We start from the raw sequence: 14,908 nt of genomic DNA, 5'->3' as shown, positions 1-14,908 counted from the left end.
ATCCAATAGGCGGGGGCCGGTGGGCGGTGCCAGTGGATGTCCCGCCTCCATTATCCAATCAAGTGATGATGGACAGGCGGACCGTCCAATAGACGGTGATAGGTGGGCGGATCCAGTGGTTGTCCCGCCCCCATTGTCCAATCAGGAGGGTGTTGCGCCTGATTGGCAGACTGATAGCCCAATCAGCGGGGGTCGGTGGGTGGTTCCCACCCAGTTGCCTGCGGCGTGTGGAGGTTGCCGGCGCCATGTGAGTGAAGCTGGGGCTGGGACTGGGGCGGAGGAGCGGCCCGTGGGGGGCACCAGTATCCCCTTATCGCTCGAGGGATAGTAGGGGAAGAGGAATGGGCCGAGTGGAGCACGGTGTCCTGCTGGGGAAGGCAACCGTACCATCCTACCACAGCGAATAGTGAAAGGCTTGGATAGAGTGGCTGTGGAGAGGGTGTTTCCACTAGTGGGAGAGTCTAGGACTAGAGGTCACAGTCTCAGAATTAAAGGACGTTCTTTTAGAAAGGAGATGAGGAATTTCTTTAGGCAGAGGGTGGTGAATCTGTGGATTTCTTTGCCACAGAAGGCTGTAGAGGCCAAGTCAATGGATATTTTTAAGGCAGATATACATAGATTCATGATTAGTATGGGTGTCAGGGGTTATGGGGAGAAGGCAGGAGAATGAGGTTAGGATTGAGAGATAGATCAGCCGCGATTGAATGGCGGAGTAGACTTGATGGGCCGAATGGCTGAATTCTGCTCCTATCACTTATGACCTTATGAACTTGAGAGCAGTCTTGAACTACTATCTCGGTTCAGTTTAGTTTATTGTCACATGTACCAAGGTACAGTGAAAGGCTTTTGTTGTGTGCTAACCAGTCAGCGGAAAGACCACAGATAGACACAAAAAGCTAGTGTAATGCAGCGGGACAAGCAGCATCTCTGGTGGGAAGGAATGGGTGACGTTTCGGGTCGAGACCCTTCTTCGGTCATGACCCGAAACGTCACCCATTCCTTCTCTCCAGAGATGCTGCCTGGCCCGCTGAGTTATTCCAGCTTTTTGTGTCTATCTTCGGTGTAAACCAGCATCTGCAGTTGCTTCTTACACAGTGGAAAGACTATATATGATTATAATTGAGCCATTCACAGTGTGCAGATACATGATAGGGAATAACGTTTAGTGCAAAATAGCGGCAGTTAATGTTTTACATCGGGATCTTTAATTAGAAAAGAGGAAAGGAACTTGAGTTCTCTTCTCACAACCAGAATCTATGAAGTTGCTGATAATCTCTTGAACACTTCATTACATTAGGTATAGGGAGGTTTCACGGCAGTCGGGTCACGACCCATGACCCGTACTGTTGCTACGCTACTCCAGATGGAGTACATGCGATGAACTGCAGGTAGGCACTTACCATTGTTTCCAGCTTAGCGGGCCCGTTAAAACCCGCCGAAATTGTCAATTTTTGCGTTGTAAATAATTATGGAAATCGGGATAAACGTGTGAGACATTTAGCCTACTTCAGAATTTCAAAAGTGAGGAGAAATAGTAGATAGAAGCGAGAGCTGAAGGGACAACAACAGCCAGAGCGCTTGGCAAACATTGGCCGTTTGCTCACTGCATTTCATCAACAAAGGCATTATTTGTGTTTTTTCTTGATTCCTTTGGCAACTTAAAAAGTTTCAGACGTGATAAATCTGGCTGTAATTTTTTTAAATCGCCCATGGTTCTCAAGTGGGTTTTTACATACAAAATGAAAACGCCTCTGAAGAAAAATTTACAGCCAGATTTATCACTTCTGAGACTTTTTAGATACCAAAGGAATCAAGAAAAAACACAAATAATGCCTTATTGTTGATGAAATGCAGTGAGCAAACGCGATAATTCCCAATATTTTCAATTCCGATATCTGCACAGCCAATGTTCCCCAAACACTTTAGCTGCTGTTGTCCCTTCAGCTCTCGCTTCTCTTTACCTTCATTTCACTTCACTTTTGGAATTCTGAAGTTGGGTACGTCTCTCACACTTACCCCGACTTCCACATTTTTTTTCAGCGCAAAAATTCAACATTTTGGCGGTTTTTAACAGGTAGGAAAGTACGCGTTTCTTGCATTAATAACATATACCGGAAGTTACGGATGTCCTCCAGATGGATTGAGCGGCTCCGTGCGTCAAGCCCTATGACCCAGTGACCTTACGTGCAACCCCGCTATAGCAGTGATATTGACTGATGCAACAATATAACCACCAGGTCAGCTCTTCTGTAACATCAGTCAATAGCCTTTGAACTCTAATTGCAGACCATTTCATTATTGAGACACTAACAGACCTTACTCGGTGTAACTAAGGGATCTGATTTTGGGATCCTGAGGTTGAATGGGTGTGCCAAGCATTTGAATATACCAGCAGTTTAATATTTTGTACTGTTTGCTTCATCATGGATGTTATAAACCTGATAGCATTCCAGCGATGGAACGGTATGCATAAAGAGGGTTCTCTGCCATTTCAATTTTGAACAGGACACTCTTAATTCAGCTCAACACATACAAATTAAAGTTATAGACTTGTACAGAACACAAATGGGCCATTGGCAGCACGCGTGCAGCGGTAGAGTTGCTGCCTTTCAGCGCCGGTGTGTTGTCATTATGGAGTTTGTATGTTCTCTCCCGTGGCCACATGGGTCTTCTCTGGGTGCTCCGGTTTCCTCCCGCACTCCACAGACGTACAGGTTTGTAGGTTAATTGGCTTTGGTAAAATTGTAAACTGTCCCTAGTGTGCAGGATAGTCCTAGTGTATGGGGATTGCTTGTCAGTGTGGACTCGGTGGGCCGAAGGGCCTGTTTCCACATTGTATCTCTATACTAAACTAAACTCTGGCTAACCACATCCGCACTGACCTTATTGCACCTTGCATTAATCCAATTTGCAGACATTAAAACCCTGTACTTGGGTGCCTTGCCTATTTAGGTGTCGGTATCAATGCCTCTTAAATATAGTAATTGTATCTAATTCCATTATCCCCTCTGGCTGTGTGTTACTGATATCAAGCATTCACTGTGTGAAAAAACAACTTTCTCCTCAGATCGCCTTTTAGAGTAGTTTAGTTTATTATTGTCACGTGTACTGAGGTACAGTAAAAAGCTTTGAGAACCAGAGGACATGGGTTGAAGGTGAGGGAGAAAAGATTTAATAGGAACCTGAGGGGAAACTTTTTCACACAAAGGGTGGTGGGTGTATGTAATGAGTTGCCGGAGGAGGTTGTTGAGGCTGGTACTATCGCAACGTTTAAGAAACATTGGACAGGTACATGGACAGTAAGACCAAGGAACTGATTGTGGACTTTAGCGGTGGAAGGATGAGGACCCACAATCCTGTTTATATCAACGGGATGATGGTGGAGAGGGTCAATAACTTCAAATTCCTGGGCGTGCATATGTAAGATCTTTCCTGGACCCAGCACACTGATGCAATTGTAAAGAAGGCACATCTTTACAAGGTAGTCAAGATGGGAGGGAATACATCGAAGTCCCTCACCCTGAGCACAGGATCGCCCCAGGGTTGCGTCCTCAGCCCCCTATTGTACTCCCTGTACACACATGACTGTGTGGCTAGGTTCAGCTCCAACTCAATAATTAAGTTTGCTGATGACACTGTGGTGGTGGGCCTGATCTCAGACAACGATGAGAAGGCCTACCAGGAGGAGGTGGCTGATCTAGCACTCTGGTGCCAGGATAACAGCCTCCTCTGAACATCAAAAAAACGAAGGAGCTGATTATGGACTTTAGGAGGGCACATCATCCGAGGACGTACACTCCATTGAGGATAAATGGGGATCCTGTGGATAGGGTGAACTGTTTTAAATATCTGGGAGTCCACAACTCCGAGGATATGACATGGGCATCACACGCCTCAGCACTCGTGAGTAAGGCAAGGCAGCGCCTTTACCACCTCAGGCAATTGAGGAAATTCAGAGTGTCTCCGAGGATCCTCCAGTGCTTCTACGCAGCGGCGGTGGAAAGCATCTTGTCCGGGAACATTACCATCTGGTTTGGGAATTGCTCTGCCAAGGACAAGAAGGCTCTGCAGAGAGTAGTGCGTTCGGCCGAACGCACTATGGGAACTTCACTTGCCCCCCTGCAGGAACTATACATCAGGAGGTGCAACTCCAGAGCCAACAATATCATGAGAGACCCCTTCCACCCCTGCAACGGACTGTTCCAGCTGCTACGGTCAGGCAAACGCCTCCGTTGCCATGCGGTGAGAACAGAGAGGTTGAGAAGGAGTTTCTTCCCAGAGGCCATTCGGACTGTAAATGCCTATCTCACCAGGGACTAACTCTACTGAACGTTTTTCCTTCCATTATTTATTATGTAAAGGTATATGTGTGTTATGATTGTGTTTATAGGTTGTTTGTCTTTTTGCACAAAAGTCCGCGAGAATTGCCACTTTCATTTCACTGCACATCTCGTATGTGTATGTGACAAATAAACTTGACTTGACTTGACATCAGCAACTCTACTTCCTGAGAAGATTCGGCATGTCGAAGAGGATTCTCCTAAACTTCTACAGGTGCACGGTAGAGAGCATTCTGACTGGTTGCATTGTGGCCTGGTTCGGCAACTTTTTTGCTCCTGGTCCAGGAGCGAAAAAGACTACAAAAAGTTGTGAGCACTGCCCAGTCCATCATCGACTTTGACCTCCCCACCGTCGAAGGCATCTATCGTAGTCGATAGATGCCTTCAAAAGGGCAGCCAAAATCATCAAGGACCCGCACCATCCTGGCCACACACTTATCTCACCACTGCCATCAGGAAGAAGGTACAGGAGCCTGAAAACTGTAACGTCCAGGTTCAGGAAGAGCTACTTCCCCACAGCCATCAGGGTATTAAACACAACGAATAAGCTATGAGCTCTGAACTGCAAAAGACTATATTATTATTTGTTATTTGCACTATATTTGTTATTTATTGAACTTTTTATTTTTTTATTCCTGTTATATACAATGTTTAAATATTCACATATTCTGTTGTGCTGCAGCAAGTAAGAATTTAATTGTCCTGTCCAGGACATATGACAAAAAAACACTCTTGCCTCTTGCCTCTTGACAGGACAGGTTTAGAGGCATATGGGATAATGCAGGCAGGTGGGACTAATGTAGATGAGACATTAGTGGTGTGGGTGGTTGTGGGTAGGTTGGTGTGGGTAGGTTGGGCTGAAGGACCTGTTTCCACAATCTGACTCTATTTGCTCTTCCAAACAAAATAGTTTTGCTGTAACTAAGTGCCATTCATCCTGAGTGTGTCTAATCTTTGCTTTGTTTTACTCACAGGCAAGCAGCTTTTGAGATAACGGCTCGGTACTGCTCAAAGGAGATGGAGGCATATGGGGAGTGTGTCTCATTGAACCCATCCACATGGCAAAAGGACTGTGATCAACTTAAAACCGCAGTTGCCCAGTGCACATCGTCACAGTGAGTTTGTTTAAGCATTGCAGCCGTTTTTGAAAGATGCGCAGTAGATGTTTGGGTGCCCGGGGAGCGATCAGCTGAGCATGGAGGGTGCCCACAAGTAGTCATGCCCGAGTCAGAGTGATGAGCATTCAACAGCACCACATTTAGGCAACTACTATTCTATCAGAAATATTGTCTTTTGGGTGAATTGTTAAACTGAACCCACTTGACGACAATCTGCATCACTCTGCTGGAAGAGTAGAGTGATGCACATTCACTCCTTATCCCTTAATCACCGTCTCTATATGTAATGTATGTTTAAGAGTTCAAGTTCAAGAGAGTTTATTGTCATGTGTCCCAGAATGGACAATTAAATTCTTGCTTTGCTTCAGCACAAGAGAATATTGAAGGCATAAATAAATAAATACAGAACAGATCAGTGTGTCCATATATCATTGAACACATAAATAAGCATATAAAGTGCAATAGGCTATTAAAGTTCAGATTTTTGTTTGAGTTGAGTTTAATAGTCTGATGGCTGTGGGGAAGAAGCTGTTCCTGAACATGGATGTTGCAGGTTCCTGTACCTTCTACCTGAAGGCAGTAGAGAGATGAGTGTGTGGCCAGGATGGTGTGGGTCCTTGATGATGCTGCCAGCCTTTTTGACGCAGCGACTGTGGTAGATTCCCTCGATGGTGAGGAGGTCAGAGCCGATGATGGACTGGGCAGTGTTTACAACTTTTTGTAAAAATGTGGCCACATTTTCTGGAGAACCAGTCACTGAAAGCACTTCCTATAGTTAATGAGGCTTAATGGTAGGAGGGTGGTGGTGGAAGGTTTTTCAGACTAGAGGCCTGTGATTAGTAGTGTGCCTCAGGGATTGATGCTGGGCCCAATGCTGTTTGTCATCTATATCAATGATTTGGATGATGCTGAAGGAATATTCCCCTCAAGGTGCAGTATCTAGGCCTAAGAGACATCATTCCAAAGAAAGGTGTCACCTGTTTCAGAGAAATTATTTTTCTGAGAGTTATGAATCTTTGGAATACTCTACCCCAAACTCCTCATTGTACGTTCTCCCTGTGATCGAGTGGGTTTTCTCTGGGTGCTCCGGTTTCCTCCCACACTCCAAAGACCTACAGGTTTGTAGGCTAATTGGCTGTGGTAAAATTGTAAATTGTCCCGACTGTGTCGGATAGTCCTAGTGTATGGGGATTGCTTGTCAGTAAGGACTCGGTGGGCTGAAGGGCCTGGCTCCACACTGTATCTCTAAACTGAACTAAACATCATCGCCACATGGAGTGGTTGGTGGATGCATTTAAGGAAAAGCTGGATAATTGCACAATGCAGAAGAGATGAGGAGGCCATTTTGTTAGATGGAGCAAGCTGAAATAAGGAGCGAGAAGATTAAACATTAGTTTGTATGAATGCCTTGTTCCTCAGCAATTTAATTCATGAGGCTTCCTAATCCTAGTTTACCTCTTTCTATTAGTGCTGTGGGATTAAATGTTTGTCGTCTTGCCCTAGGAGTTCTTATCTTGTCCTGCTGACTTGTTTTTAAACCTGTTTTTACATTTTCCTGGAGATGTTGTTACTCCATTTCCCTATAGATTTTTCGTACATTGTTTTTCTTCACCTAATTTGGTACAGCTTGTTTATTACACATTCATCTCGCCAAGTCACTGACTGTCCTTGCACTGTTGCTCTAGATGTAAGAATTTAACGTCTCGTTAGTTTTAACTCAAAATAATTGATTATAGCTAGCATATAGCGACCAGGTTCAGGAATAGCTACTTCCCCACAGCCATCAGGCTATTAAACTTGGCTCAGACAAAACTCTGAACATTAATAACCCATTATCTGTTATTTGCACTTTATCAGTTTATTTATTCATGTGTTTTGTAGTCAATGCCTACTATGTTCTGTTGTGCTGAAGCAAAGCAGGAATTTCATTGTCCTATCAGGGACACATGACAATAAACTCACTTGAACTTGGTGCAGTTTTCCATTTACAAAGAACTGACATCAATGAGACTCAAGGTAACAGAAAATACTGGAAAGGGTCCATAGGTCAGGCCACATCTGTGGGAAAAGAAACAGAGTTAGCATTTTACCTATCGCCACAACAGGTCAACAGCAGATGCTGTTTCACTGGCTCTCCACTCTGCTCCGAAGCATCTCACTGTAAAACAATGTGCAGCTCAATGTAAAACACATTCATGGTCTTCAAAAGCCCCATAGCAGAAGTGTCCACGTCGCGGGGCTGGTAACTGGAAGTATCCTGAGCTAATTCTGCTACCACCATCATCTATTGCCACAAGTGATGGCTCACACTGATTGTCGCCGGAAGCTTGCGTCCTTTTCATGATGGAGGTCAGCATTTGTCACAAGATGGACACGAAAAGAAGATGGTCTTCAAACATCACCCAGCTCCAAGACTCCCTTTGCAAACAGATCCCTGACTTTTTCATCAGCAGACCTCAATCATGGCAGATCAGTAACAATGTCCCTGCTTCATTGACGTGTTCAATTTGTTATGGGCATGAGTATGGTAAAGACAAGATACAATGAAAATGTTGCTTGCAGCAAGTATCACAGACACATTGACTCAGATAAACACACACAAATACATTACACATAAATCATAGAGTGATACATTGTGGAAACAGGCCCTTCGGCCTAACTTGCCCACACCAGTCAACATGTGCCAGCTACACTAGTCCCACTTGCCAACATTTGTTCCATATCCCTCCAAACCTGCCAAAACAACATCCATAAATGTTATGTAACATAAACGTAACATAAATGTTACGGAAACAAGGAATATGGAGAGAAAGCTGGAACGGGGTACTGATTCAGCCATGCTCATATTGAATGGCGGTGCTGGCTCTAAGGGCCGAATGGCCTACTCCTGCACCTATTTTCTATGTTACGTAAAAGAAGACTGCAAAAAAACTTTGGTGCAAAATCATAATGAGGGCAAGTCGATTGTAGTACAAGACGTTGCAATGGTGTTCCATTTTGCCAAAGTGGAATTAGGGTGTGCACCTCAAGGCTACGTATTTTGCCCTTCGCTCCACTCACCTTACAGCCGTAACAGTAGCAGAGGAAAATCTAATGCCATCTATAAATTCACCACCAACACCATTGTTGTTGGCCAAATCACAGGTGATGGATCAACATACAGGAAAGAGATGGAACAGCTGCTTGTATAATGCCACAACAACAACCTCCCAATGTCAACACAACAAAGCAACTCATCTTTAATTTAAAAGGAATTTATCAGGAGACCATTTGCTTGTTTTCATGGATAGAGTTATCAGCTTAAAACTTCTGGGAATAACATCTTGGGGATGACCTGTACTGGGCCCCGCGCATAGATGTAAGCACAAAGAAAGTGCATCTGCACACTTCTTTCTAATAAGTGCAGAGAGTTTCAGCATGTCACCAAATACTCTAGCAAACTTCCACAAATACCTTGTAGAAAGTAGAAAGGGCAGCACAGTGGTGCAGCGGTAGAGTTTCTGCCTTTTCGCACCAGACCTGGGTTTGATGCTGACTATGGGTGCTGTCTGTACGGAGTTTGTATGTTCTCCTGGTTTCACCCCACACTCCAAAGACGTACAGGTTTGTTGGTTAATTGGCTTCGGTAAAAACATAAATTGTCCCTAGTGTGTAGGATTCATCATTGTTCAGCTTCTGTCAAGGAGAAGCTGTATTTCACCCTCGTTAGACCTCATTTGGACTACGCAGTTGCAGCTTGGGACCTCCACGAGGCAGCCCCCCCCAACGCCACAGCTGCAGCACCTCCTATGCCGGCATCTCCTCAACTGTTCTTCACGGCGACGAGGTGAGAGCTGAGCTGAGGAGGTTGCGCCCTGGTAAAGCAGCTGGCCCTGACGGTGTATGTCCCAGGCTACTAAAAGACTGTGCGGCTCAGCTGGCGGAGCCGCTCCAGACCATTTTCAACCTGAGCCTCCAGTCGGGGAGGGTACCAGGTCTGTGGAAAACATCATGTCTCGTGCCGGTTCCCAAAGCAGGGCGGCCGACCGAGATCAACGACTACAGACCGGTGGCCCTTACATCCCATATCATGAAAACAATGGAGCGGCTACTCATTCGTCTCCTGAGACCACAAGTCCAGCACGCACTCGACCCACTACAGTTTGCATACCAGGAGAACATTGGGGTGGATGACGCAGTCCTCTACATGCTGCACCGGAACTACTCCTTTTTGGACAAACCCGGTGGCTATGTGAGGATTATGTTCTTCGACTTCTCAAGTGCGTTCAACACCATCCAACCCCTGATTCTGAATGACAAGCTTAAGAAGATGGGGGTGGATTCCACATTTATCTCCTGGATATACGACTACCTGACGGGTCGACCACAGTTTGTCAAGCTGGGGGACAGTGTCTCTGGCACAGTGGTGTGCAATGTTGGAGCCCCACAGGGAACGGTTCTGGCCCCGTTCCTCTTCACCCTGTATACAGCAGACTTTAACTATAAGTCTGACACATGCCACGTACAGAAATATTCAGATGATACAGCGATTGTGGCATGTGTAAGGAACGGGCAGGAGGAGGAATACAGGAACTTGACCAGTGCCTTTTGTGCCTGGAGTGAAGAGAACTGTCTCATCCTGAACTCAACTAAGACTAAAGAGATGGTGGTTAACTTTGGCAGGTCCAAGCTCCCCCTTCAGCCGGTCAACGCTGCAGGGGCTGACATTGAGGTGGTGCAGACATATAAATACCTTGGAGTGCACCTTGATAACAAACTGGACTGGTCTGTCAACTCTGACTCTCTCTACAAAAAAGGCCAGAGCAGACTCTTTTTCCTCAGAAGGCTCAAATCCTTCAATGTGTGTAATGATATGCTGCACTATGTTTTACAACACTGTGGTTGCAAGTGTTATTTTCTACTGCTGTTGTCTGCTGGGGCAACAGCATTAGTGCAAAAAACAACAAGAAGCTGGTCAAACTGGTTAAACGAGCTAGCTCAGTGCTGGAGGGGAGAGTAGACTCTGGGATGGATGTGCTTGAGAGGCGTATGAGGCACAAGGTGCAGGTCATCCTGAAAAACCCCGGGCATCCCCTCCATGTAATTCTGGAGAGTCAAAAGAGCACTCGGAACAACAACCGGCTCCTCTCCCTGCCCTGTAGAACGGAGCGGTTCAGGAGATCCTTCACCCCTGCAGCCATTAGATTTTATAATTCGGACCGCTAGGCTGTAGGGGGATGCATTTTGCAATTTTTAATTTTTAATAGTTAATTATTGGTCTTTTTAATTATTTATTGCTCTCAGGTAGTGTCCACATTGTATTCTATGTATTTTCTGTCTGCGTTCGTTTTGAATCTGTGGGTTTGTTGGTTGGGGGCTTCTGGACATCTGAATTTCCCTGAGGGGATCAATAAAGTATTTATTATTATTATGATTATTATTATTATTATTATTATTATTATTATTATTATTATTATTATTATTATTATTATTATTATTATTATTATACACAGATAAAAACATTTCATCCATCGAATGTGTCCAAAGACAGGCCACTCGATTTGTTACTAACACCTATGAGGTGTTACTAACACCACCTGTCTTCAAGCTATCAGCAACTGGATGTCACTCAACCTTCTAAAACTCAATGGAAATAAAACAGAAATCATGCTAATTGGCTCAAAGTCCATACTCTCCAAAACCCACCCGTTCACCATTTCAGTTGATGGCTCACCCATACCCACCTCCTCCCATGTCAAAAGTCTCGGCGTCATTCTGGACAGTACACTTTCCTTTGGCCCCCACATCAGCAATATCACACGCTCTGCATACTTTCATCTCCGCAACATCTCCAGACTCCGCCCCTCCCTCTCCAAAGACAATACAAAAGTCCTCATCCACGCTCTGGTCACATCCCGCATCGATTACTGCAACGCCCTCCTCACTTGCACCTCCAATAAACTTCTTCATCGCCTCCAATGCATTCAGAACTCTGCAGCCCGGATCATCACCCGCACCAGATCATCGGACCACATCACACCCATCCTCACTCAGCTCCACTGGCTCCCTGTGCACCACCGGATTAACTACAAGATTTTACTGCTGACCTTCAAAGCCCTACACCACCTTGCTCCCCAATACCTCTCTGACCTGCTGCTACCATACATACACTCCTTCCCGGTCACTTCGTTCCTCCTCAGCTGCAATTTTAACTGTCCCCACATTTAGACTCAGCACCATGGGTGCCAGAGCCTTCAGCTGCTCTGCCCCACATCTCTGGAACACTCTCCCACCTCCCATCCGTCACCTGGACACTATCGATCAATTCAAATCACAACTCAAAACACACCTGTTTAGATTAGCATACCCGACAAAACTTCCACCATGTTCATCCTGATTTTAATGACTTAAAATGTTTTGTATATTTTTTGTTTTTTGTTTTTAATCAACTTGATTTTAATATTGATAAATGTATTGTGATTTTGTCCTGTAAGGTGTCCTTGGGTGTCCAGAAAGGCGCCAGCAAATAAAATGCATTATTATTATTTATTATTAGAAGCGAGTGTCACCAAACTTCTGAATTCTCTGGGGTGGAACCCTCTCCAAGACAGACGTGAAGCTCACCGTTTGACCTGTTTTTACAAAATGTTAAACGGTCAGCTAGACATAGATCACAAGACCTACACCAACCCCAAACCAATTAGGAGCAGACGAGGGCATTCGATCCAATTTGTGATCCCAGCTACAAAGACAGATGTGTACAGCAATTCGTTCTTCCCCAGCACAATTAAAGCATGGAATAATCTCCACCCAACTATAGTTACCCAACCAGATGCAACTAAATTTAAAGTAGCGCTTTCTTCCCAATAACCCTTTCTGGCTTAATCCCTCCCTTCACCACCTCCAGTTTAAATTCCAGTTGGAATATTTTGGAGGACCAAGTAACCAAGAACCAAGAACCAAGATAGTGTTAATGTACCGGATGATCGCTGATCGGTGTGGACTCTGTAGAACGAAGGGCCTGTTTCAGTGCTGTATCTCTAAAGCCTATAAATATCCTGACTGACTGTATCGTTGCCTGGTATGACAATTCAATACTCAGAAAGTTGGAGTGGATCAGCATTGTTCCCATTGATGACACTCTCGGCAGAATTGTCTGCCACCAATAACAGCCAGAACTATCCACCTACAACCCTTCATCTATAAAGACCTGTAGCATTGTTTTTGGAAACAACTGAGGTGTTTTGTTGGACTGCAAACATTTCAGTCCATTCCAACATGGGTCTGCTTATAATGTTTCTATCCCCGGAATCTTGCCACAGATTGAATCCTCCTGTTTTAAAATCTGATCACTCTTTTTCCAGCCCAGTTATTCAAAGGATCCGTGCGGAATGTGCCGAGCCTTTCATGACTTTCGAGCAATGTCTGAGGCAGAACCAGTCATCCGTAATGAACTGCGCAGACCATGTCAACAAGTTCCTGGCCTGTGCGGAGAAAGTCAAAGCACTAAACCCAGGTATAACATTTCTGTGAGATTCACAGTTCTCTTAAAAATTACAACTGTGTACTACGCAGCACTACACGACACGGTGGCGCAGCGGTAGAGTTGCTGCCTTACAGCACCTGCAGCGCCGGAGATCCGGGTTCGATCCCGACTGCGGGTGCTGTCTGTACGGAGTTTGTACGTTCTCCCCGTGACCGCGTGGGTTTTCTCTGAGATTTGCGGTTTCCTCCCACACCCCAAAGATGTACAGATATGTAGGATAATTGGCTTGGTAAATGTAAACATTGGCCGTAGTGTGCGTAGGGTAGGGTTAATGTGCGGGGATCGCTGGCCGGCGCGGACCCGGAGTGCCGAAGGGCCTGTTTCCACGCTGTATCTCCAAACAAAACTAAACCTTTAATGGACAAAACTCTGCACTCATTTGCCTTTTAATTTTTGTTCTTAGGTGATACTGCAATAGGCTTATAATGGCTTGATGGGCTTGGGATCATCACTGCCACAGATTCCACACCGCGGAAGCTGCTTTAATGAAGAATCTACCCAAGGAAGGTGATGTGTGACTAAGAATGACCAGCTATCAATAAGGGAATGTATCAAAATGAAGTGTTTAAGAAGGAACTGCAGATGCTGGAAAATCGAAAATACACAAAAATGCTGGAGAAACTCAGCGGGTGCAGCAGCATCTATGGAGCGAAGGAAATAGGCAACGTTTCGGCCCGAAACGTTGCCTATTTCCTTCGCTCCATAGATGCTGCTGCACCCGCTGAGTTTCTCCAGCATTTTTGTGTACCTATCAAAATGAAGAGTCTGCGATGACAATGAAGAGCTTGAGATCACGTTTGTTCATAGAGGGAAGAACCAAACCAATATAAATAGCTTAGACACGTGGTATTGCCGTGAAAATCGAAATCTTTGGAATTATCTGTGCATTTTCCGATGGAAGGCAGTGACCGGGAGGAGCGGATGGGTGAAAAGAAATAAAGTTAATCACAACAACATTTAGAACACTACTTTGAGGCAAAATTGGTGAAAAACATATGGTGGCAAGAAGCTTTTCCAATAGAGTGATCCCAGGAATCGCTGGACACCAATGGAGCAAGATCCATCTGGTTTGTATTCTACTGTTCTAGGAGCTGCATATTCCTTTTCATATCCAGTAGTGCTGCAGTGCTATTGAAAACGGAAAGCCATGCACATGCCCTCACATTAGTATCAGCAATGAATACATGGAGATTTGACCTGTTCATAGCTGATGAGGATTCCACCCCTTTGTAAGTTGATTCATGTCAGGCTTCAACAAAACTTTACCAATCTGGGACCATACATAATCCCAGAAATTATATCTGCACCATTCAGGAAATTGCAGAGAATTTACAATGCAAACAGGCATTTGGGCCAGCTGAAATGTGCCAGCATTTATGCCCCATTCTCACATCTCTCCATCCAACGCAATGTTTTTCATTCACATCGCTGCCATGTTATTGTCTATACTATTCCCTTCAACTTATCTTTGTTTAGCTAAGATTTGGAAAGGAATTGAAATTATACTTTTCTCTGAATAAATAATTTTTGAAGTACAAAAACTGATTCCCAAGCATTTTTTTATGCATGGATGAAAAATTGCAGGAAGCTTGCTCAATAAATGCCTTGTGTTTTCCAAACGCATTGTGTGTATAGAAGGTTAAGTGAAAGTGGGAAATAGGTAAGGGTTATTCGGCAGGATATTCTTTCTCATCCTTTGCATCTTATTGAGCAAAGCTTGATTTGTGGTCATGGTCCAGGAACGAAAATTATGGTTCACCTTTTAACCAAGAGTACTGAGTGCGATTTATAATGGGACTGAATGCTGCCATTTAGTTGATCCATCTTTCAGTATCTCCACTCTCGCTGGGAAACACCTCCCTATTTCCATTCTCCTGATCCAACCCAGGTTTAAATCTCATTCAATCTCGTGTCTAAAGAAGGTT

General features: G+C 44.7%; 1 protein-coding gene across 2 annotated transcripts; it reads left to right on the top strand.

The window, feature by feature from the left end:
- Positions 1-201: 201 nt before the first annotated feature.
- chchd5 (coiled-coil-helix-coiled-coil-helix domain containing 5) lies at positions 202-13,547 on the top strand. 2 transcript variants are annotated; one of them, XM_033050892.1, is made up of 4 exons: positions 202-247; positions 5,315-5,455; positions 12,802-12,953; positions 13,387-13,547. In XM_033050892.1, coding segments are annotated over exons 1-4 (318 nt in total). In that variant the 5' UTR covers positions 202-245; the 3' UTR covers positions 13,410-13,547. The 2 variants fall into 2 exon arrangements, with proteins under 2 accessions (XP_032906783.1, XP_032906784.1); XM_033050893.1 differs by lacking the exon at positions 202-247 and adding an exon at positions 1,171-1,297.
- The last annotated feature ends 1,361 nt before the right edge of the window (positions 13,548-14,908 follow it).

This window comes from Amblyraja radiata, chromosome 35 (genome assembly GCF_010909765.2).
Source record: "Amblyraja radiata isolate CabotCenter1 chromosome 35, sAmbRad1.1.pri, whole genome shotgun sequence".
In the NCBI taxonomy this organism is placed as follows: Eukaryota; Metazoa; Chordata; class Chondrichthyes; order Rajiformes; family Rajidae; genus Amblyraja; species Amblyraja radiata.
Note: the sequence above shows the minus strand (reverse complement) of the source record. Positions and strands in the feature narration are given on the sequence as shown.